This window comes from Crinia signifera, chromosome 1 (genome assembly GCF_055691185.1).
Source record: "Crinia signifera chromosome 1, ASM5569118v1, whole genome shotgun sequence".
In the NCBI taxonomy this organism is placed as follows: domain Eukaryota; kingdom Metazoa; phylum Chordata; class Amphibia; order Anura; family Myobatrachidae; genus Crinia; species Crinia signifera.
Genome location: NC_139217.1, coordinates 255,404,578 through 255,428,280, shown reverse-complemented (window position 1 = coordinate 255,428,280; position 23,703 = coordinate 255,404,578). Strand labels below are relative to the sequence as shown.

Below are 23,703 nucleotides of genomic sequence, written 5' to 3'. Positions count from 1 at the left end.
GTAGCAGGGCAGACCTTTTCTTGCTGATCGGGCTTGCCCTGTGCTGGGAGGCCCTTAGCATGCGTATTTATGCAATTACAGTTTTATTATTTTAGCAAAGCTGCAACTGCTGCCGATATATGGCCTTTTATTGTTTGTCTAGTAGTTCAAGGGAAATCTGGATGACCATTGCGTCATCTCCACATGGTCTAGTGTGGGGATACAGTGGTATTGTCGACCCGACTTAGGTCAACAGTCATTAGGTTGACACCGTTGGGTCGACAGGCAACAAGGTCGACTGACACCTGTCGTCCTTCATCAATGTCAACCTAGAACTCTGTCGACCTTGCTGCCTGTCGACCCAACGGTGTCGACCTAATGACTGTCGACCTAAGTTGGGTCGACAATACCGTGCCACACCCCTAGTGTGTACCAAGCTCTACATCACAGTGTCCAACAAAAATGCCGCTGTCAAACTTTTGACTATATCCAACAACAAGCTCAATAGTTATAAAAAGTTCATGAATATTCTTTACTAAAAGTAACAAAGCTTCAAAAAGCCAAAGAATGAATATAGTTTATGCACTTTGATGTCTTTTACATGATGCTTGCAGTGCTCTATAGTAATTTTCCCTGACAGTGACTAAAGTGGACCACATGACACCAAGGATTGACTGGAGATCAGAAAGAGAGATCCATTATTTGTCATAGTTACATATTTTCAGTCACCCATTTCATAAATCACCCTGGTGCCAACCTGGTTCAACATACTGTTGCTATGGAGACACTAAAGAATTCTGGTGTTGCTATGGCAGCTGCTACAATTTAGCAGCCACCAGTTTTCTCTTTAAAATACATCCATATTGCTTCTCATCTTGGCAGGAGGTGAAATCAGCTAAACCAATTTTTGTTTTCTAATTAGTAGATCCACAGATGTAGGATTGGGAAATAGACATGTCCTACTTTCAAATAAGGAACCATAACATTTATTATTATTATTATTATTATTATTATTATTATTATTAAGCATAGTTCTGTCATTTATGTACATATATTTAAACTGGTACATTTTATATTTAAGCATGCATTTTGTGTATCCTACTGAAGTAGTTTATTAGTATAAGGTTGGATGTGCATATATATACGTCTCAGTAATAAGAGGAAGTGGGACATATGTAGCCTTATGTTGGCATGCCTCCCAACATTTAAACATGGAGCGACTCGACTCTCGTTCATAGGAAGTAGGATGAGCTCCTAACTGTCATGTGGTTGAAAAATTACAGAGGTGATTGGGTGGAGCACCATTTATCATCAGTAACATGTTTTATCATTCACAGCAAGCAAGGTTTAAAGAAGATGAAATATGTGGCCTGGTAAGGCTTGCCATAGTTTTCCTTTGCTTCAGAACACTTATGATTTTATACTGGTTCTGTGGCTGATAAAAAAAAACAGGCGAAATGCAGGATTGATTTAACCAGCCACAGAACCTGTTGAGATCATAGGTGTAAAGAAGAAAGAAAGAAAAAAAAAGAGAAAAGGATTGTCTTTGTTGCTGGCGCACTGAAGAGGAATTATGAATATTAAAAAATAACTTTTAATGATATCGATAAAAAAGAGCCATTAAGGTGAAATATAAACTACATACATGACTAACATAAACATTGAACAATTATTAAAATGATGCACGTGCTGTGTGTGTGTCACTTTGCTTATGGGTCATAGCGTGAGGTTTCTCCTATTAATTAATCACTGTAATAAGTGATGTAATAAGCCGTATCCCCTCAATGTGTGTTACTATTGGATACTGTCAAAGAGAGTCGTATGGGTAATCATACACTGTATCGTGTCTGGTTCCTCTATTATGTTACGACTGTGTGATTATCGGAGTCAGTTTAGGTAGGCTCTGTATTTAATATCTGCCCGTTGGGTTGGTTGGTGTGTGTCAATTCAGCAAATGTTGTACTACCTGCTCCATTCCGGGGCTGCTTTTTATGTGTACAGTCGTCCTGTTGGACCCTTTCTAGGTGCTAGTTTTGGTCGTTAATTTGTATTTGTGCAACAAATTGCACAGATTCAGCAGAATTTTCTGTCAAGGCAATTAATGACGATATCGGCAGTGCTTTTTATCTGTATATTTGTTCAGCAACTGCTCAGTGTTCGCGCACAGTGAAAATTTATGCGTATATTGTTACATACACCTTGCTTATTACAGGTAGTCCAGTTTTGGCCCAATGTACACACCACGCCGGCCGGTGTGGCAGACAGATGAGGTTCTCTAATATGCACAAGTGAAATTTTGTGCTATGCGTAGTAAAGTCCATGCATGTGTATTAATTTACATATGCTTTATTCAATATTAGAAAGATTCATGCCGGTCATGCGCAGCAAGCTGACTTTATTATTGCACAGGGTCACAATGTTTTTTAAGTGTTATTTTTGGAAAAATTGTATGGGCGATCTGGCAGTGTGTGCGCTGTCTGATCCCTCTATTTTGTTACAATTGAGCCTTTTAAACAACAGGATGGGTGTACACAATAATAGTTTTATTCAAATGTAAAGGATATCGTGCCTGTTATACATATTGGGCAGATTCTTGGGAAGGGTTCTTGGGGAAATTGTATGGGTGATCTGACAGTGTGTATGCAGTCAGGTCCCTCTATTTTATTACAATTTGTCCTTTCAATCAGCGAGTGTCTGATTTAGCAACTATTGCAACACAAACAGGCTTTGTTCATGTATTTGTTGGTTGCATACACTTAATTGTTCCAGTTGTTGTTACACTGCTGGTTGATTAAAGAGTAAAATATTGACAGTAATCCTTTATATCATTAGTATCAAAAAATGTCACATTGTATACATTGTTGTAAAATGTGTGGTTCTTGGAGGGTCACGCTATTATTTTGCAGGTACCCTGGGAGAGATTGTCTTAATTACAGAGGTGATTGGGTGGAGCACCATTTATCATTAGTAACATGTTTTATCATTCACAGCAAGCAAGGTTTATAGAAGATGAAATATGTGGCCTGGTAAGGCTTGCCATAGTTTTCCTTTGCTTCAGAACACTTATGATTTTATACTGGTTCTGTGGCTGATAAAAAAAAACAGGCGAAATGCAGGATTGATTTAACCAGCCACAGAACCTGTTTAGATCATAGGTGTCCCAGGTTAACAAATATTATGGCAAGCTGAGCCCTGATGACCATGTATTAGAGTTTGAGAATTCTGTGTTTGTGTTGGGAGGTGATATATTGTAGAAGGCTGTATAAGTGTATATGTTCTGATGTCTGTAAAAGGATTCCTGAATCTTTGGTGTACAGTAAGAAGGAGGAACGTGTATCTTTTTGTCTCCAAGGGGCCCATTTATCAGTGATCGCATATGCAATAAGATATGGACGCAATAATTCCACCCAGGATCGTGTTGCAGAATGCAATAACTTCAGGTGAGTGTATAACCAAGCACAGGCAGGGATAGAGGGCTCCAAAAGGAGCCCATCCTTGTTATATTCTGTGCATGTGCTGTCACCCTGACCACCATTTGCAGTGGCCACATCTAGTTCCTTGGGAACCCTGCCGGAACTACATCCCTGATCTGTAGTCCATAGGCTACTACCGGTTACCGCTATCTGAAGATCTGTGGTAGCTGCGGTGGCCAATATCAGGAATACCAGTTATTGGTAAATCTAGCAGCATCACATTCCCCAGATAAACTTTGGAGTGATGTGGCTGCTGGCGGGAATGGAGGGATCACATTAGATACTGGAGATACCTGAAAAACAAATTGAGTGGTATCCCACCGAAGATCTATCAGGATGCAGAATTCGTATAAATTTTCCAGAATATTGTCTATAGGATTACATCAACTTCTGAGTGAGTTTTCTTGTAGGACCACACTGACAGGTTTCTTTATGCCACATCAGTCATAGAAAGAATATTCAGGAGACGGAGGAGGAAAGATTCCCAGTTAGTAGTACTGACCTGGGAACTGGTCCCTATGTGCCCATAAAGTTATCTTTACTCCAACATCTTTCTTAAATATCACCACACACACTTATATGTAGGGTACTGACCTGGGACAAGAAGCCTTATTCTGGTTTACTCTCAGAGGCAAATTCCTTCTCAAATGTACAAAACCATGGCCCTTATTCAGATCTGATCGCAGTACAAATTTGTTCTCAAAATGGGCAAAACCATGTGCACTGCAGGGGGGCAGATGTAACATGTGCAGAGAGAATTCGATTTGGGTGAGTTATTTTGTTTCTGTGCAGGGAAAATACTGGCTGCTTTATTTTTACACTGCAATATAGATCTCACTTTGAAGAAAAACCCCACCCAAATCTAATTATCTGCACATGTTACATCTGCCCCACCTGCAGTGCACAATTTGTCTCTGAGAGTGAATCAGAATAAGGCCCAAGGTCCCTATGGACACGTAAAAGTTTCAGGCTGGATGCTGGTGGGTAAATTCCTTCAAAGTGGTTTATTTCATACAGCCAGACAAGTAAAAACAATAATAAACATGTTAAAAAATAAAGAATGGTTGCAGGGGACCCATAAGGCAAATAAACAAATCCTTCTCACCCGGTCTGAGTCAGACTGGAGAAAAGCCCACAGATGATATGAGTGTATCTGATAAAGGATAACATTTTGCCTTTTGGGATATATAGGCCCTTATTCTGATTGACGCGGACTTTACCGCGTACTTACGGATCGCGTCTTTATGGCGTCTGCGCATGCGTGGAGAACGCTACGCGCATGTGCCACGCCTTGACTCGGTACCAGTTCGGCCAAATCCCGTCCAAAACTGTTCACCGCTATCAGTCGGGAAATAGGGGCGTATTATGGGCGTCATGCGGAATGACACATGGGCGTAGTTTCAAAGTGGGCAAAACGGGGCGGAAACATGGGCGGACACGGGGGAGTACACTTATGTTGGGGGGCGTACATTCGGAAACCACTCCGAATGCACGCGATCAAAAAGGACAGAAATGTGCGGTGTCCACAAGTGTACTATTGCTTTGCGGACACCACTCGTTCATGCGGTAGGCGAACGTACGCCTAATGACTACAACCATTAACACCTGAACCCAATTGAATCGACTCCTTTACTCATTACTCACTAATAGGACGCTTGTCAGTGCTTTAATTGAAACCATTGCACTTCAATTGCTGTAAGGGTTAATGTGTGCAATGCATGTGTTAGGCATGCTTGTAAGGATATATTGGAATCTAATTGATTCCAATTCCAAAGAAGCATTTTTTTATGAGGATAGGTAATTGAATAAGTGGGTCATGTGATGTATAGCAGAAGATACTTCATAGTGGGTTGTTTGGCGTAAATACTCCGCTTACGTGCGGTAGCACCGCTTGGCTCCCGTTCGGATGCGGTATTCCCGAGCATACTCTGTAATACTCTGTAATACCGTGCCGAATCGGAGTGTTTCTCCCGCACACGCATGCTTTGTATGTCGTCCGTAAACACGCCCTGTTCTTAAAGAGTGAGTCCGTCCGAATGCGGAGGACCCGTGGGCGTTTCTACGGACGATGGCCGCACGCGGCAAAACACCGTGGCGTGCGGACCGCACCGTAAGAATGCGGGAATATCCGCACCGATCAGAATAAGGGCCATAGTGTTTTGAGTAAATTATTTAGGGTTTCCCACATTTGATCTGCATTTGTTCCCTCAAATAACACTTCCCACTCAATTTATTTTAAAGATTCCCTGAATGGTCAACATGAATAAGGCCGACATTAGTTTTTCAGGTTTTTTTTATTTCATACTTTACTATCCAAGTGGACATGGAGTGAGAATATAATAGTGTGTCAAGCGCATCAAGGCACCATGCCCAAAGCATGGCAAGCACAGCGAGTATATGTTGATGTAACGGTGTATGTTGATGGAAAAACTCCAACGGATCTAAAAGCATATATGTGTGCAGCACATTACATTAGCATACCCTCCAAATGTACCTTTTTGAAAGGTACAGTACCGTTTTTATATGGCCTGTATCTTTTTGGGTCTTCAAATATCCATTGTAAGTATAGGCAGGGGGACGTGACCACGTCCCCTTTACCAGTAGCCACGTCCCTTTCTGAATTTGTACCGTTTTTTGCTCTTCAGATGTTGGCGGGTTTACATTATGTGCACTGCCATTAAATCACTTCTTATGATAATTAAATCCCTGACAAGTGGTGGAAGTAAATGTCTATCTATCTATCTATCTATCTATCTATCTATCTATCTAAAAGGCTAATTACTCTCACCTGAATGAGGTTAAGTACCACCAGTGACCACTAGAGGCCACTCAGTGGACCAAATGACTCCTTTGTGTGCTAAAAGATGTCTTAAGTGAAAGCAATTTTTGCAGGGACACGGATCTGTTTCAAACTTACTGGATATGGAGAGAGGGAGCTGTGAAGGCAGATATTGTAGATAGGAGCAGATAGGGACTGGGGTGCAGTATCAAAGCAATTTACAAGATAAATCACTGCGCTTGGGAGCAAAGCTTAAAACTGTCCGGTGAATGTGTCACCCAACACACACAGAAATTGTACAAATGTGAAAAAGAATACCAACAGTATTTTCAAGCGCTCCCTTCTTCATGTATCCTGATGTTCTCAATGCCTTGATAAAGGACTCATAGTCTGAAACGCGTTGGCAGAGGGGACCTGTGAACACTGGACAGCGCACCAGGATTGGAATACTTACAGCAAGCATCCAGGGACGCCTGTGGTTTGTCATCTCATGCTCTATTTGTCTGCTTTTGCATAGTAGACCATTTCATCCGGTGAAAGTCCATTGTTTACACCCAATTGTTTTACATTGTATTGTTTTGAATATTAAAAAAAAACGCATTTCACCATTCTGGTCACCTATCTCTCTGGTTTCTCTATGTGGAACAACTTGGAGAGGATTGGAGTATCCTTTGGAGTCATATCACTCCCTCAAACCAAAGTGTGAACAGTCCACCATTCATTTAGTGGACCACAGCACAGGGTACGGTTTTCACCATATAAAAACCTATGATAGGTAGAAACTGAATCTCGAAGTTATCACACCATATGTGGTTTCTTTTTTCCCTCTTTTATGTTACATGAGCAACCAATAGAAATATTTTTGACGAAGTAACATCGGGATACATGAAGAAGGGACTGGAGTGGTGTGGAGAGTTTGTGGGATAAAAACCGTCACAGCTCAAAGTGAAAGTAAAAACTGTCACAGCTCAAACTTAAATGACATTGCAGAAGCCATCATTTTGACAGGCTTTTAACCAGACTATCTATAATGTGTTTAATATGTTAAAACGTATATGCTTTATTACAGCTCTAAAAATGTATTGAAATTTTAATAATTTATTACTACTAATATATTATTTCCCCCCTGGCCCTCTCTCCAGCTTTCTTTCTCCCACAGGTTGCAGCAGTTTACTGCTTATACTGCTGTTGTACAACTGCAGGCTGCATTAGAGAGTCAATGCTGCAGTACTGATGAATTACTTCTCTTAAGAGGAGCACTACATGCAGTCATTAGTAGCTTTGGCATGGCACAGGGAAGAGGGCATGATTCAGCCCTGTTCGCTAGGCTGCACATATTCGCAGCCTAGTGGGCAGGTAAACGCTGCCCGCCGCCCTGCCGGAAGTCTTCCCCTCAGCTGAATGATGGTAGAGAAATCATTCAATTGTCGCTCACAAGCGAATGATTTTTGTCCCCTTCGCTAATAAAAGTCAGACTGACTATTATTCTGGCTGCAGATGGCCGAATTCAGGCAGGCGCAAACAGTGGCGTAGCCACCGTGTGGCAGACCACGCGGCTGCTTGGAGGAGCGAGCTCAGCGGGGTCTGTAGTGGGCGCAGGCACCTGTTGCAGTGTGCACATAGCTGACAGCTGGGTCGGCTCCTGTGCCTGTCACCCAGCTGTCATATCAGGCTGCTAGGCTGCAGTGCACACTGCTGTCCTGTATGAGAAGGTGCTGCTGCTGTGCTGCTGGCCACTGGCAGATCCGGATGGGGACACCATAAGGGAGGAACAGTATTTACTGCAGATTATGAGAACTTTACCTACCCTGGAAAGGCCCTTTCATAGACAGGTTTGCCCCCTCAGGACCCCCCAGCACTAGGTCAGCTCTCCGTTCTGTGCAGTAGCCCCGCCCCCAACTCTCTTCCTCCTGAAACTTCAGTTCTCCTTCCTCCTGATACTGGCTAGCGATAGCCATTGATGGTTGCCATTGATGGCAATTCTGCAACTGGCCGTCGATAGTGCTAAACTATGCAATGGCTGACCATCGATATTTTTACATATCGATGGTCATCCATTGTTTTTTGATTGATTGGCCTGTGGGCCAATCAAAACACGGGGCGGGGCTTCCCGGAGCTATGCTCCGTGTCCCGGCACTGTGAGAGAGAAAAAAAAACAAAACATTGTTTTGCTGTTCCATCGATGGAGGGTAACCATCTGGTTCTCCGCCATCGATGGCAAAAGTATTCGACATTGGCCATGAACCATCGATGATTTCGAATCATCGATGGTCAATGGCCATCCCTAATACTGGCCCTGCACAGGAGAAGGCTGGGCCTGGCACTCTGCCTGCCTGCTGCGGAGCACAACACAGAGGTACCACCTGTCTGTCCCCTGCAGTATCTTTCATTATATCCCTCTCTTCCACAGTATCTCTATCTCCTAGTTCTTTGCGGTCTCTCTCCCTGTTCCCTGCAGTCTCTCTTGCTCTCTCCATATTCCCTGCAGTGTCTTTCACCCTCTCTGCATCCCCAACGGTCTCTTTCCCTCCCTCTGCATCCACTGCAGTCTCTTTCACACTCTCCATGTCCCCTGCAGTCTCTTTCAGGCTCTCTGCATCCCCTGCAGTCTCTTTCTCTCTCTCCACATCCACTGCAGTCTCTTTTATACTCTCCAAGTCCCCTGCGGTGTCTTTCACCCTCTCTGCTTCCCATACGGTCTCTTTCCCTCTCTCCGCATCCACTGCGGTCTCTTTCACTCTCTTCGTGCCACCTATGGCCAGGCTCTCTCCAGATCCCTTGCAGTCTCTCATTCTCTGAATTCCCTGATTTTTCTCTCACTCTCTGCATCCCCTGCGGTCTCTCTCCCTGTCCCCTACATTCTCTATCTCTCTCTCCCTGTCCCCTGTGGTCTCACTGTCCGTGTTCCCTGTGGTAATGCTCTGTCCATGTCTCTTGCAGTCTCTGTTCCTTTCTCCCTGTTCCCTGCATTCTCACTCTGTTTTCTGTGCCCTCCCTAGCAGTCTCTTTGTCCCCTGCGCTCTTTCTCGCTGTCTCATGTGGTGCATCTTGTTATATCCCTGTTCCCAAGTGGTCTCTCCCACTGTCTTCCTTTCCCTTAAGGTCTCTCGCTGTCTACCTTCTCATGTGGTGTCTCTCATTATCTCCCTACTCCTGTGATCTCTCCTGCTGTCTCCCTGTCCCCCTGCGGTCTTTATCACTGTCTCATGCGGTGTCTCTAGTTATCTCCCATTCACCTGTGGTCTCTTTTGTATATTCCTATCCCCTGTAGTCTCTCTCATTATCTTCCTTTCCCCAGCAATTTCTTCCACTACATCCTGGGTTTCCCAGAATCGTACCTGTTTCTGACCTCCCGTTCCAATAACTGCCTTCTGGAAACACAATATTTGTAAAACTTTGTAAATAAAGCAACCCCAAAGGTGTGTACACACAGCGCAGTCCCTCCTTCTCTGCCAGCCAATGCCAACACACATGTGTGTGTGTGTGTGTATATGTATATATATATATATATATATGTACATACATATATACAGACAAGCAGTACTCATGGGACTTGTGTGCATTACGGTGTGTGGCATATTGTGTAATGGGCATTGCAGTGTGTGGCATAATATGTAATGGGCATTATGGTGTGTCATATATTGTGTAATGGTCATTGCGATGTGTGGCATAATGTGTAATGGACATTACGCTGTGTGGCATAATGTTTAAGGGACATTGCGATGGGCGACATATTGTTAATGGGAATTGCTGTGTGTGGCATTTTTGTAAAGGGCATTACCCCTTGAAGCGAGGCTGCACATACTTTTTGAAATGTGTGCATTCTTTATTTTTCTAATATATGTTGGTGGGGCACATTTTTACTGTTAAAACTGGGAGCCATATTGTCTAGAAACACCCCTGTTTGTTTCACCAGAATGCTATGGGGGGGCGCAGGAAACTTTTTTGGGCTAGGGGGAGCAAATTTTATAGTTACACCACTGGGCGCAAAGCAGGCATTGACACGACTGTGTGACACCGTTTTTGTGGGCACACCCATGAAACACTGCATCCGCCCCCGCCCTCCCATTCTGGAGCAAACGCCCCAGTGAGTGTAAAACTTGCCTAAGGCCTTTGCTCCGGGGAAATGCACATGCGCATATCTGTACATGCACAAACCCCTAACATCGGATGGGAGAGCACATTTGGCCCACTACAAGCGGGTCTGAATCACCCTCTAATGTTAAAGTAGTGCCATATGCACAATTGCACTATCGGGGGGGCAGTATCATTTACAGAATGCCCCCAGTAGGGCCCCGGCCTCTGCTTCACAAGTGTTAGGGGGGTGCCAGACATTAGGGTGTGTCTGGGCACATCAGGCACACTCCGTGCACATGCCTATGTCTGAAAGCATACCCACTCACCAAAAGTCATAAAATTGGGACAGGCTGCGTGGTGGGAGAGTTAAGGTGCTAGAAAGGAGGGTTAGGGGGGTAGAGGAAATCGTTAGGATGCCTTATGTTGGCATTTTCATCATGTCGTGATGCCAGGGTCTGTATTATGTCTGCCGGCATCCTAAACCTCTGGAATCCATATGTGTCCCCACAAAACACACACAACACAATATTAGCAGATCTAATTAAGCCATGATTTATTTGTCCTTTAAAGGATAAAGCCACCTTCAGTGGTGCTTTCAAATAACTGAAGATGTAATAACACTCTACAGAAGCTATTTCATAGAAATGTATTGGGAACAAGGATGCCTTTGCAGATTGTATATTTCCCCTGCAGCATTGTTGCAGTGCTGAAAAAATTAGCATGACATGGCTCTCTGCTTGAGGTAGCGTGGGAAGCTTTTGCAAAGATGGGACTTCTGTTTGTTGTACTTACAGCTTGCTAAAGTAAAAGAAACTACAAAAAGGATAGAGTTAAGCCAAAGGTAAGGAAGATTTATTAAAGTATGGAAAGAGATAAAGTGAATAAATAAATTACCAGCCAAAGATCTACTAACTGTAATATTTCAAACATAGCCTGTAACAGAGTCCTGCTTCCAGCTATAGCCCCCATTAATTGTAGATGGGCTTGCTGTTCACGTGCAATGAGTATTTTGTCAAATAAGATGTACGTACATGCATTATACACTATGATTCAAAATAATCGATGGTTTATGGTCGATGTAGAATAGTTTTGCCATTGATGGGGAGAACCAGATGGTTTCCCACCATCGTCAAGCTTAAACGAATAGTTTTCACTTTTCCGCAAGCATAGCTCCGCCCCCAACTCAAATCAAGCCCGACCTCCATGTTTTGATTGGCCCACAGGCCAATCAGACAAAGAATATGGATAAACATCGATATGTAAAAACATAAATGGTCATCCATTGCATAGCATGAAACCAATGATAGCCAGTTACACTATTGCCATTGATGGCAACCATCAATGGCAAAGGCAACGATGGCCATCGCTACTCCTTATGAAATATTCTTACCCTATTATCAGTATTTGAAGAGGGGGTGGGGGGGCAGAGAGGTTACAAGTCAATTTATAAGAGATGAGGTTAAGGTTATCTTGCTAATTGGCATATGAATTCAGGTGCCGTAGGATTTGTAGAGTGGACCCCTATTTTTTATACATGCGGGGCATATTTAAAGATGGCTGGTTTGCCCGAAAGTATGCAACTCTTTAAGAAGGCTATATGCATAGCTGCCTACCCTCCTGCATTCTGCAGGAGACTCAATGAAATATCAGCAATCTCCCTCTATCCCTCATTAGTCTAGCAATCTCCCTCATTTTACCTAGCCCACATTACACTGTTACATTTTTTGAGGAAAAAAGGAATAAGAGATAGATACAGTTACATTGAATCATCAGCGCCATTTCCCAGGACTCTACCAAGTATAGTAGCTCTTACTAACTGCTTTGGGGCTCATCTACATTTGTACATAAGTCATTTTAAAAGATTCCTCTTAGATGTAGCAGTACACACCCACTCTTCTAGGTGCCACGTTCCAAATCTCTTTTCACAATCTTTCCATATATGGAACTAGACACACCCTCTGGTACCTGAACTGGCCAGTCCATTCATGTTACCTAATTTTATGTAAAACCAACAGCCCCACAGTATAAGGCCACCACCTCCATGCTGTTCTGTAGGCAGGGGCGGATTGGGAACGGAATCTAGCCCGGGGGGGGGGGGGGTGTTGGCTGACGCTACAGCGTGCGGGGGGTGGTGTGACGGTACAGCGTGGGGGAGGTTGCGGGGGTGGGTGACGGTACAGCGTGGGGGGCTGACGGTACAGCTGGGGGGGACTGACGCTACAGCGCGGGGGGCACTACTTACCTCGACCGCCACACCGCCGCGCTTCGGTCCGCTCGGTCGCAGCCTGGTCACAGGAAACAGTGCAGCATAGCCCAAAACAAATATGGCCACCGCATATGTGCATATAATATATGCATACAGTATATATGCGGTGGCCATATTTGTTTTGGGCAATGTTGCCGTTTGTGACCAGGCTGCGGCCGCTTGCATCTAGGATGATGCCAGCCCCGGAGCCACGGTCGGCGGCCCTGCCAGTGGGGATTCTGGACCGGCCCACCGGAAATGGCCCGGTTTCCCGGTGGGCCAATCTGCCTCTGCCTGTAGGTACTATACACTCTGGCATCAGACATTCTCCTGGAAATCACCATACCCAAACATATCTATCTGTTCTGAAAAGTTGTATGCCTTTCCGAATACGTGTCTGCAGCAGGAGCACACCATTTCACTTACACAAGGGTGTCCAATCACTTTTGTCTACAGTGTACATTAGTACATTGTCCTGACTAGGATATACACAGACCCTCTAACATGACCCATTCCATTAGGTACAAAATGCTCTGTTTCTGGACTTCCTTACCAGTGGCAGTTGCAGAGGTCGGGCTGCAGCACAGTCCAATATTCAAAAAGGGGAGCCACACCTAATGCCACTCCAAATATGACTGTCCTGGACTCACTGGCAGTTGATGTGACCTCTGTCTTTGAATTTTGGACTGTGCAGAAGCCCCACCCCTGTAACTGCCACTGGCAGGGAAGTCCAGGAACAGAGCATTTTGTACCTAATGGAATGGGTCATGTTGGAGGATATGTATACATCACTAAGGATATAATAACATTCTACTAGGCTTTACTTTACTAAAGGTTAAAAAGAGACTATTTTTTTTTTTAAAGTTATGCCCAGTCATTAGTAAAAAACAACAACCTGGTACTGCTGAGTGAAATAGTGTTGCTATGGAGACACATAAGAATGCTGATATTGCTATGGGAAATTGTTCTGCAGCTGCAGCCATTCAGTGTGTCCCCCACCCTCTGCTTCCCCACTTTCAGCTTTTGCTATTCATCCCCACTGCCTCTCATTTTGCTGGAGGTTAGAATCTTGTTGCTGCACATCATAGAATGGAGAGAAGGCAAGAGCTGACATTTTTTTTTTCTGTGCTCAGTAAATCCACAAAAGTAGTACTAGTACTAGATAATTAGCATGTCCTAGTTTTAGGATACTAAATAATGTCAAATGAAAATAGATATATTTGTACTGTTTCTGTAACTAATGGACACATAATCAACTTGTTTATTATATGTTTTAATTGTCTTTAGTTTGAGTAAGTGCAAGATATTTGTGTCCTGACATGTTTTGTAGGATTTATGTGTTTTTAATATGTTTATGAGTGATGTGGAAATTATGTTCCTTAATATCAATGTATAAGGATGAGGTGGGATGTATTTGTCCTGATATCTGTGTATAATGAGGTGTGATCTATGTTCCTTGATACATACCTCCTAACTGTCCCATTTTTTTCGGGAACGTCCAGTATTTTTGGGATGGGGGGGGGGGATAGATGTCTATTTGTCACCCGCAAATAGGCATCTATTCCTGCAGCCAGGAGAGCTGGGGAATAGGCCATGCTGGTGCGAGTATAGGCCATGCCCCCTTATCCCTAGGCCACGTCCCAAAATTGCGTCGCGGACTGTCCCTCCTCGGCACACTACAAAGTTGGGAGGTATGTTGATATCTGTCTATAAGGATGAAGTGTGATGTAAGCTCCTTGATATCTGTGTGTAAAGAAGAGTTGGGGTGTATGTGTCTTGATAACTGTGTATTAGCAGCGGATTGGTATGCTGGGATGCCATGCGACTTTCTGAGGAAAGTGCTCACTTTTTGGGAGTCGAATAATGTTACAAGAAAACGTTGCAGCATCTGGCTCCTGTCACTTTGGAGGAGCACATCCTCAGAGAATGACATCCACGTACCACTATAGTGATGCAACTATTGGGAGGTATGTGTCCTGATGTCTGTGCATTAGAAGGAGCGTTCAATACAAGAAAGTAGGATGTGTGCTGATGTGTGTACGTGACATTAGGATACATGTTTTCTGCGGTCTCAGAAGTAGCGTGTATTACTAGTATGTGGACTATGGTGGTGATTCAGGTTGGTTTGCAAAAGCAAACTCCTTCTTTAACCCAGTGGTGCAAGTAGAATTTTTTTCTTGGTGGTACTAACAGCCTCCACCAAAAATGGGCGTGGCCATGTGTAATGAGGGGGCGTGGTCACACAAAGCTAGAGGAGTGACTAAATGACAATAGTGGCTTGGCATCAGGAGACAAGGAATGAGAAACAGGGAATGTCTGGGGGTGGGTTGGCTCTTGCTTGGGGGAGAGACGGGCAGCTTGTGCTTACAATTGTGGAGCCTGCTCTTCATGCTGTCGGTGCCGCTGATGCCTGTTGGTGTGACAGGCTAAATCAACAGTAGCCGATAGCTGCATACAGCACCACTCATAACGCTTGGTGGGCGGGCTGCGGATGCATTATATTTAGATTTAAAATAAAAATAGAATTGACAGTGGGTCAGGGGGTAAGTGGTACTGCGTACCTGCAACATATTTCTTACAGGTACTCCATACCACGCCGAACCACCTTACTTGCAACACTGCTTTAACCCCTTCAGTGGCAATCCCGAGAATTTTCCGGGCTGTGCCTCAGTGACCAGTCTGGCAAGCCCGGAAAATTCTTGGGATTGCCACTGTTATAAGCTGGGCAGCGCTGCTGAGTTCAATCGCTGAGCTCAGGCAGCTTCAGTGCTGCCCGGCTCCCTCCCCTCAGCCGCGCCGCCTCCTCTCCGGCTTTTCTATTGAACTCTCCATGGGGGCAGGGACGGAGCGCCGGGCAGAGGCTGATTGACAGTGCAGCGGCGCTGCCCGGAACCGGGAGGTAGTGGTGTTTTTTTAGGGAGCGCTCCCCATAAAAACTCGCCCAGTGGGGAGTGCTCCCTGAAAAAAAAACCAGTTTGGTGCCTATTGCCTGGCAGCAGCAGCTGGAGTGGTCCTTCTCAGCCCAGCACATGCAGTGTGACCAGGGAGGTGCTTAAAGTACTATTTTTTCAGTATTTTATTCTAAGGTGCATGTCCACACCTTCCACAATTAGGCCACTCCCCCTGGAAAGTACCTGGGCCAGGCCAGGCTCTCTTCTGCCCTGGGCCTGATGCATTTATTTTAAGAAGAGATGGCAGGTATTTCTCATGATGTCTCTATTGTAGATGGAAGTATGTCATGACTTGATGTCCGTATATTAGCAGGAGGTAGAATATGTCAGATTGGATTCATTTGTTATGATGTCACTGCTTTCAAATGAAGTAAGAGTTGTCATGATATCATGTCCTGTGACATATTATGAAGTTCTCATTTGTGTTAGAGGGTGGGATGTAGCAAGCACTCCTCATAAGCATAACATCATTAAGTAATGATGTAGCTTTAAAAAAATTGCAAAAAGGTGAGCTCTCCCGAAAAGAGCGTCCGCTTGCGATACAAGAACTTTCAGGTTTATGACCCAGGAGTCCATCTATGCATGCGTTGGATTGTGCACATGCTGCATTACAGACCTTGGTAGACATGAGAAATGCAACATTGTTACCTTTGATTGACCTGCATGTTCAGTGTGTGTTAACAGTGGGCGGGAGCACACAGTGTTAACAATATTAAGTGTACACACTAGATTAAAAAAATAAATAAAAAAAAGATATTGCTCAAAGGGGCCCTTTTTACTGATATTTTTTTTTAAAATGATCTAGTATGATTAGGGCTTACAACTACTCCCCTCCTTATTCATTCCCACGCTGCTCCTGGGCACATGACCCAGAGTACACATTGGGGAGTGTCACTGACCTGGAAGATCCATGTAGTAGTTGTATTTCGGAGCCCAGTCAGTGCTAGAGAACACAATACAACGCACAGCAGCTCCATCCAAGAAAACTTGGCATGTGCCTGTAATGTGGCGTATGATAATTCCAAGCCACAGTCTTTGCATTCTTTCAGGGCACCCAGGAACTGTCTTCCGCTCTGAATCATAAGGTCCATGTACCCCAGAGATGATGGTATCTCAAGACTTTGTATTCTTCTTTCTTGTTCCATGACTGGTGCTTTAAAAAAATGTTCTCATTGAATGTGATAACAGTGCAAATGGGGTCTTGACACTTTACTGGATGGGGAGGATGTGAGCATATAAAGCAAGTTCTTCATAAAACCTACCCTTGCACTCAGACAGAGGTAAAAGTTACATGTTACAAGCTTGGTCCATTTGACCTCTCTTTGCTGAGAATAGCAAATGATGCAGAGAGGTAGGCTGGTCTAATGCACCCCTTCTTGGCCTTCTGCAGATCTAATGGGGGCAGAAGTAATGCATTATATGATTAGAGGTAAAGGGGAGGCAACCAGCTGCAGAAGGGCCCGGTACACATGGGAGAAGAATACCAGCAATCCTGTGTCTTCTTTCTGTTGTTGGTGTGAGGAGGGGGCAGGTGGTGCAGTGAGTCTCCCTTTCCTTGGCTGGAAGAATTCAGTGTAGCAAGGCTGGTTCTAGGAGGGAGGAAAAGCTGCTGCTGCTGCTGCTGCTGCTATTATTGCAGTAGGCAGAGAGATAGCAATCAGATCCTATATAGGAAATCTGAGCAGCAGGCTAGCTTGGCATGGCACAGCACAGGGACCGAGCACCGGAGAAAACGATGCATCTATTCGTGGGGAGAGCCTGCAGACAGAGACAGTCAGCTTATCAGAAAAATGCAGCCAGCCTATATATGTATTCAGGACACGTTTGAATGGAGGGGAGGGAAATAAGGGAAGGATTGTCCTGCATCCAATCACTTCCAATAGAGAGAAGGGAACAGAGCCTGTGTGATGTCAGACCCTGCAAGTAGCTCATCTGAATGGGTCAGCTGTGTCCAGTATAGAGAATGTGCACCTGTCACATCATATTTGCTTACTGAGAAGATACAGTAGAAGTACTATAGTATTTGTAGAGGAGATATGTTTTTTTCTCAATGTTTATTCATGTAGAGGTGTGGACTCTTTTTATACCAGTGGATAGGACTTCCTTTGCATGGGATACGGTCACTAAGTCGACATTATGAAGATCGACATACATTAGGTCGACCATTAAAGGGTGACAGGGCTTAGATCGACACATTAAATAGGTTGACATGGCTAAGGTCGGAAGGTGGAAACAAGCAATAGGTTGAAAATGGGAAGGTTGACAGACCATCCACTAGGGTGAGGCGGGAGAATATAAGTCTGCCCGAAACATGTTGAGCGCAGCGAGCCATGCGAAGGGATGCGATACACTGATTCTGTGAACTTACGTCACAATTTGGGACAAACAAAAAAAAATGTGAAAAACTCATGTTGACTGTAGACCTTCCCATTGTCGACCTAATGCTTGTGTTGACCTTCTGACTCTGGCGACCATAGTGATTTCTTCTTATTTAATGTGTCGACCTATGGACTATCCTCCCTAAAGGAGAACGGTTGTTACCTTATTAAAACAGATCAGTAAATCAGTTCTGTAGAACCAGTTTTAAAGGAAAAGAGAATCTGCTTCCAGAAATGAGACAGGTGGTAGCGATGCTAATGAATTTGTAGCTGAATAAATGCAGACATGAAAGAAACACAAGTAAGAATTATTACTAAACCTTGGATATTGATACTGTGGAGAGAGATAAAGTACCAACTATTCAGCCCCATAACGTCATTTTTTCAAACACAAGGGAGGGAGGTAAAAACCGCACCGGTTTATGCCCAGTATTAATAATCTATTAGTGGGTTACTCTCTAGCGGATTGTGAATTTGCACCTTGGTGTTGTTATGGTGTTTAATTACATAATATTGACTATGTCATCCACTCTTGGATAATGGTAATGCATAAGTAAATTGGCTCCATCCTACCTATCTTTGTTTAAGGAGCAGTATCGCACTGACCAACTACAGGTCAAAATTTCTAAGTGAGTTTTTCACATTTATTTTTTGAGCCGACTTGTACTGCAAGTAATAGCATCAGAGGCCACCTGTAAGAAGTCAGTGTTATTTGCTCACCACTGTACAGTATCTATTGTCAAAGTCAAATTGCATACACGCCATTTTAGAATGGTATGGCCGCCATCTTGGTTCACAGAGTTACGCCAATAAAGTATAATAACCAAGTTTTGTAATAAGGTGAACCCAGTGCGCTGCCATACTAATACACATAAATTCATATCCCACACTCACACGTAATAAAATATAGTTTATATGGTTTTACTTCACAGCACATAGTTTAACTGGTAATACACAATCTTTCCTGGACATATTTCGCATCTATGCGTCTCTCATGCGCAGCGCTCCGGTCCAGGTTAGAATTTCATATCTTGTAACAGTCAGAAGTTATGGAGCTATTACATATTTAAGTGTTATTTTACCACGAGGACAGTGTAACCAGGTAACAGGTTTCTCAGCATGAGCTATGACGATGCCTCAAGACAAAGAAACCTAGGTGCATTCTCCTGCACCAATCCAAGAGAAGCGACATCCGATCTTCTGACCAATGATGACCCTCACTACCCCCCTCTACCTGGACACTAGAGGGGGGTAGTGAGATTCTTGAGATTGCTGTTATTAATATGGTACATGATCATACATGCACTATTAGTACAGATGTAGCCACGCTCATCTATCCTACCCATTGCAGTCTGATCACAATGGGATTCACACCGCAGTATGTCTCAACATATCGCAGCTTTGTGCAACTTGGCTAGTGTAATGCTTAGGCTCAGCCACCAGATGTCACATTTGAATATCACCATTGTGCATGTGTGAGGTCTCTAATAAAATGCAGTACAGTAATATAGTCCGAGAACTACTGTACTGTATGTTAAATACAGTAATGTACAGTAGGCTTTATAGGGGAGCACTGGGCTACACTATTCCTGAATACAGATCATGTCAATGGCAGACGCAGGATTTTTAGAGGGGGCTTTCCAAATGTAATCCATAATCTCCCTGCATTTGAGTAAGAACGGGAAACTGGGGGAATGTAAAAGCCATATAAATTGGTCTTTTTATACACTGGATACTGTATGGAATACAATATTAATATTTATCAGTACAGATGGTCTATAATATAGGTTGTTTCAAACATTTAAATAAGATAATTGGTCAGGAAAAGGTTAAACATATCATAATAAATAAATACACAAACATAATAGAACCAGTACTGCACTTTCTAAGCTCACAATCCCAACTTCATGGTAAGGCTCCTGTCTCTTCCTCCTGGCAGCTACTCTCTGGTCCATTGCGATGTTTAAGGGCTCAGATCCACACATACAGTAAATGTGGTACAATAAGCTGCTCCCACAGGGCAAGTGCAGCAGCTCTGCTCTGTACCTTACACTGCATGATGTGGTGGCAGCTCTATTGATCATAATATATATAGAGATGAGTGGTTCGGATTCTGTGGAATCCAAATCGCTACGAACATCTCCGGCCCGACAGCTTTGTTCGGAGACCCAAGCATGGCCGAACGCGGGAAGCTGGCATTGGATTATCTGAGCAATGAGGGGAGTCCAAGTGAGGCACAAGTGGAACCATCTGTTGGGCATGATAAGGCTGCCATTGTCATGCCTGGTTTATAGGACCAACAAATGCATGTCTCATGTGTGGAATTATTTTCCCACTGATTCAGAAAACATTTGCCAAGCCATCTGTAGTTGAGATAAGGATATTAAGCGGAACATCTACCCTATTGCGTCATCTGCAGAGAGCTCAAGGGAAGTATAGGGATGTTTCCAAAATTGGTGCTGAAAAATTAACATCAACATGTCTTAAGTATGTTAGTTCTCACCCAGTGTCACAGCGGATCACTGAAGCCATGACTGCAACGATAGTATTGGTTGTGCGTCTGCCAACAATTCTGTGGGTTTCACACAATTAATGGAGGCCGCATGTCCTCGGTACCAGATTCCATCTCCGTTCCATTTCATCCGGAAATCTATTCCTGAGCTGTACCAGGAAATTAAGTCTAAAGTAATCCATGGTCTGAAAAGTGGGATTGGAGCCAGTGTCCACTTAACCACGGATATGTTGGACAGACCAAGGATTACATGACTGTGGCAGCCCACTGGGTGGTTGAATCCCCTCAAGCAGCAGTAGGCTCTAGCAAGCATCACCAGCTCATTCATACTAGGCAGACCACTCTATGTATCACCGGCTTTACTAAGAGGCATACCGCTGAGAGCCTTTTGGAAATACTGAGAGATGTCATAGCAACATGGCTTACCCCACTTGAACTCTCCTTAGGATTTATCATTTCAGATAATGCCAGTAATATTGTGAAAGTATTACAGCTGGGTGAATTCGAACACATCCCCTGTTTTGCTCACATGATCAACTTAGTGGTTCAGGCATTTTTAAGGAACGACAACGGCTTGCAAGAGATGCTGTGGGTTGCACAAAAAATTTCCGGGCATTTCCAGCATTCTGCAACATCGTGCAAGAGATTGCAGCAGCTGCAAGATAAATGTAATCTGCCCTTCCATCAGCTGAAGCAGGAGGTGCCAACAAGGTGGAACTCCACCCTGTATATGCTTCAGCGGATGGAAGAACAGCAGAAAGCCATTCACAGCTATACAACAAGCCATGACTTTTGGATAGGAGGGGGGATGTACCTTAGCCCAGCACATTGGAAACTCATTTCTGTGCTGTGCAAGGTGCTGAAACCCTTTGAAGTAGCCGCCTTAATTAGGCTTTTTGGGACTCAACTTGCGAAAATGAAAGAGGAGATCAAACAAGGCCCATGCGCAAAATATGCTGGACTTGTAGATCAAGTAATTTTTTTGTCTTCGTCAGGATACATAGGTTGCCAATATGTTGAGAGCCGAACACTACTTTTTGGCAACCGTGCTTGATCTGAGGTTCAAGTCCTATGCTGTGTCTTTCTTTTCAACTGACACAGATATTACGACATGCAAAGAGCTCCAGGATTCCAGCAGTGATGAACTGATATTGTGTGATGATGATGACTCCAAGGATGTACGCACTGATGAGAGTGAAGATTAGGATGGTGAATGATGACATCAGTCAGTCTGTACCTTATTGTGGGGGCCCAAACGAACCAGCCAATTCAGTCACAGGTTTGGTAGTCCCTCTAGCTGAAATTACTGGTTTGTCAAGTGCGCAATGTCCTATTTAGAACCTAAGGGTGGGCGGGACCAGGGACAATTCCACCTTGTGCCTCTTCTTTTTCTTGAGATTCTTCTTCTTATATGATGCGCTATTTTGAGCATTGCTTCTTTTATTTTGGGGGCCCAAATAAACCAGTCATTTCAGTCACAGGTTTGGCAGTCTCTCTGGCTGAAATGACTGGTTTGTCAAGTGCGCAATGTCCTATTACAACCTAAGGGCTGGTGAGCGGTTCCAGGGACAATTCCATCTTGCAACTCTATTTTTTGCCATTATATGCTTTTTGAGGCCTACTTTTTCAAACTGCCATCCTGTCTGCTGCTGCAGTGACACACCTAGATGAGCCACATGTTTGTGCCGCACACTTGTGTGGCTTAGCATAGTCATCCCACTACCTCTGTCCAACTTACAAATAGATCCCTCAAATGCAGATTCACTGGCACATCCCATATACTAAAAGGGATATAAGGAAGGGGAGGTGGTTATGTTTGGTCAGTAGGTTCTGTTCCTTTGGAGCTCTGCAGTGCAGCTATTGCATTGCTGCATGAAACGCCCACTGCTCCTCGGCTGCAGATCGTAAACATGATCCAGCCAGATAGGGGTCTTATTGGGTGTTAAACTGACACGTACAATTAGGAAGGAAGCCCCCGGTTTTTGAACAGGTATACATTTCCAAACCTGGGGTAAAGGTGGTCATAGAGCGGTGGGGGAACTCTTTTCAATCTGCCACCTATCACCCCCCTCCCCTCCACCCATTAGGCAATGTATTGAGAGATGAGTGGTAATAATCACAGAGCTGAGCTTATTATATGGATCACTTTTTGTTATAAAATTAAATTATTATTTGAATGATGCACTATTTTTTGATAATTTCTTATTTTATTGTGGATGGGCCCAGTGTCAATTCCATCTTTTTAGGGAGTAAACACGATCAAATCAGATAGGGGTCTTATTGGGTGTTAAACTGATGCTTTTTCGTGTCTAGATTTTCATCCTGTCTGCCGCTGCAGTGCCACTCCTAGATGCGCCACTTGCTTGTGCCGCACACTTGTGTGGCTTAGCATAGTTATCCAGCTACCTCGGTGTAACCTTTTGCCCTAAAAACAATATTGTGAGGTGTAAAGTGGTCAAAATTGTCTTGAAAGGGCTGGAACTTTATGTTATTGAGGTTAATATTACTCAAAAAAAACACAAAAATTACGTGATTTGGGCGTGTTTTGACCATTTTTCAAAAAAATCCAAATCCAAAGCTTTTCATCGCCGCTCGACAAAGCCAAATAAAAATCCTGGTGATGAATTCAAATCTTCGGCCCCAACTTTCATCCCTAATAGCAAGCAGCTCTGGAGCAAGCAGTTGGTGTTCATGGTGGCTGAAGCAGACTCAGCAACTAAAGCTAGAGCAGTTACAGTTACATGTACTATCTCTTTGTGATGTCAGCATGACCATTGTTATGTAATGCTTAGGCCAGGTGAGCTGCCCTCCATTCAGCTGGTTCCATAATCTGCCAGGAAATTAGTTAACAATATAAATCTGCAAAGTCAAAGCTCATTTTATAATTTTGTATAAAGGTCACTTATATACTGTTAGTATTGTGTAGCCATCACTAATAATATGTTCTTAGTATAGTGCATGGTCAATAATATACTTTAAGATTTGTATAGCAGACACTAATATGCTCTAAGTTTTGTGCTACTGTCACCAATATGCTCTTAAAAATGTGCGGCTATCAACAATATGCTCTTAGTATTGTATAGGTTTCTCTAATATGTTCTTAGCAGGGCCAGGGCCATCGATCCCAGCACCCTAGACAAATCTGAAAAGCCGACTTCTGTCCCCCTTCTCAACATAGCCGGGGACTCCCTGGGTGCTCCCGCTACCCGCTATTTGCCGCTGACCTGCATGGGGGGGGGGGGGTCGCGAGTGCCATCCGAAGATTGCCGCTGTCCAGCACGGTGGTGCAGGCGCCACCCGCCAACCAGA

At 43.9% G+C, this 23,703-nt stretch overlaps 1 protein-coding gene across 1 annotated transcript in view; it reads right to left on the bottom strand.

The window, feature by feature from the left end:
* CERS1 (ceramide synthase 1) overlaps positions 1 to 17,326 on the bottom strand; it is a 57,088-nt gene extending 39,762 nt beyond the window's left edge. Inside the window, exon 1 of the mRNA XM_083180585.1 lies at positions 16,404 to 17,326. Within this exon, the coding sequence (XP_083036711.1) occupies positions 16,404 to 16,649 (246 nt within the window). The 5' untranslated portion in view covers positions 16,650 to 17,326. The remainder of the gene's footprint in view (positions 1 to 16,403) is intronic.
* Positions 17,327 to 23,703: the final 6,377 nt, after the last annotated feature.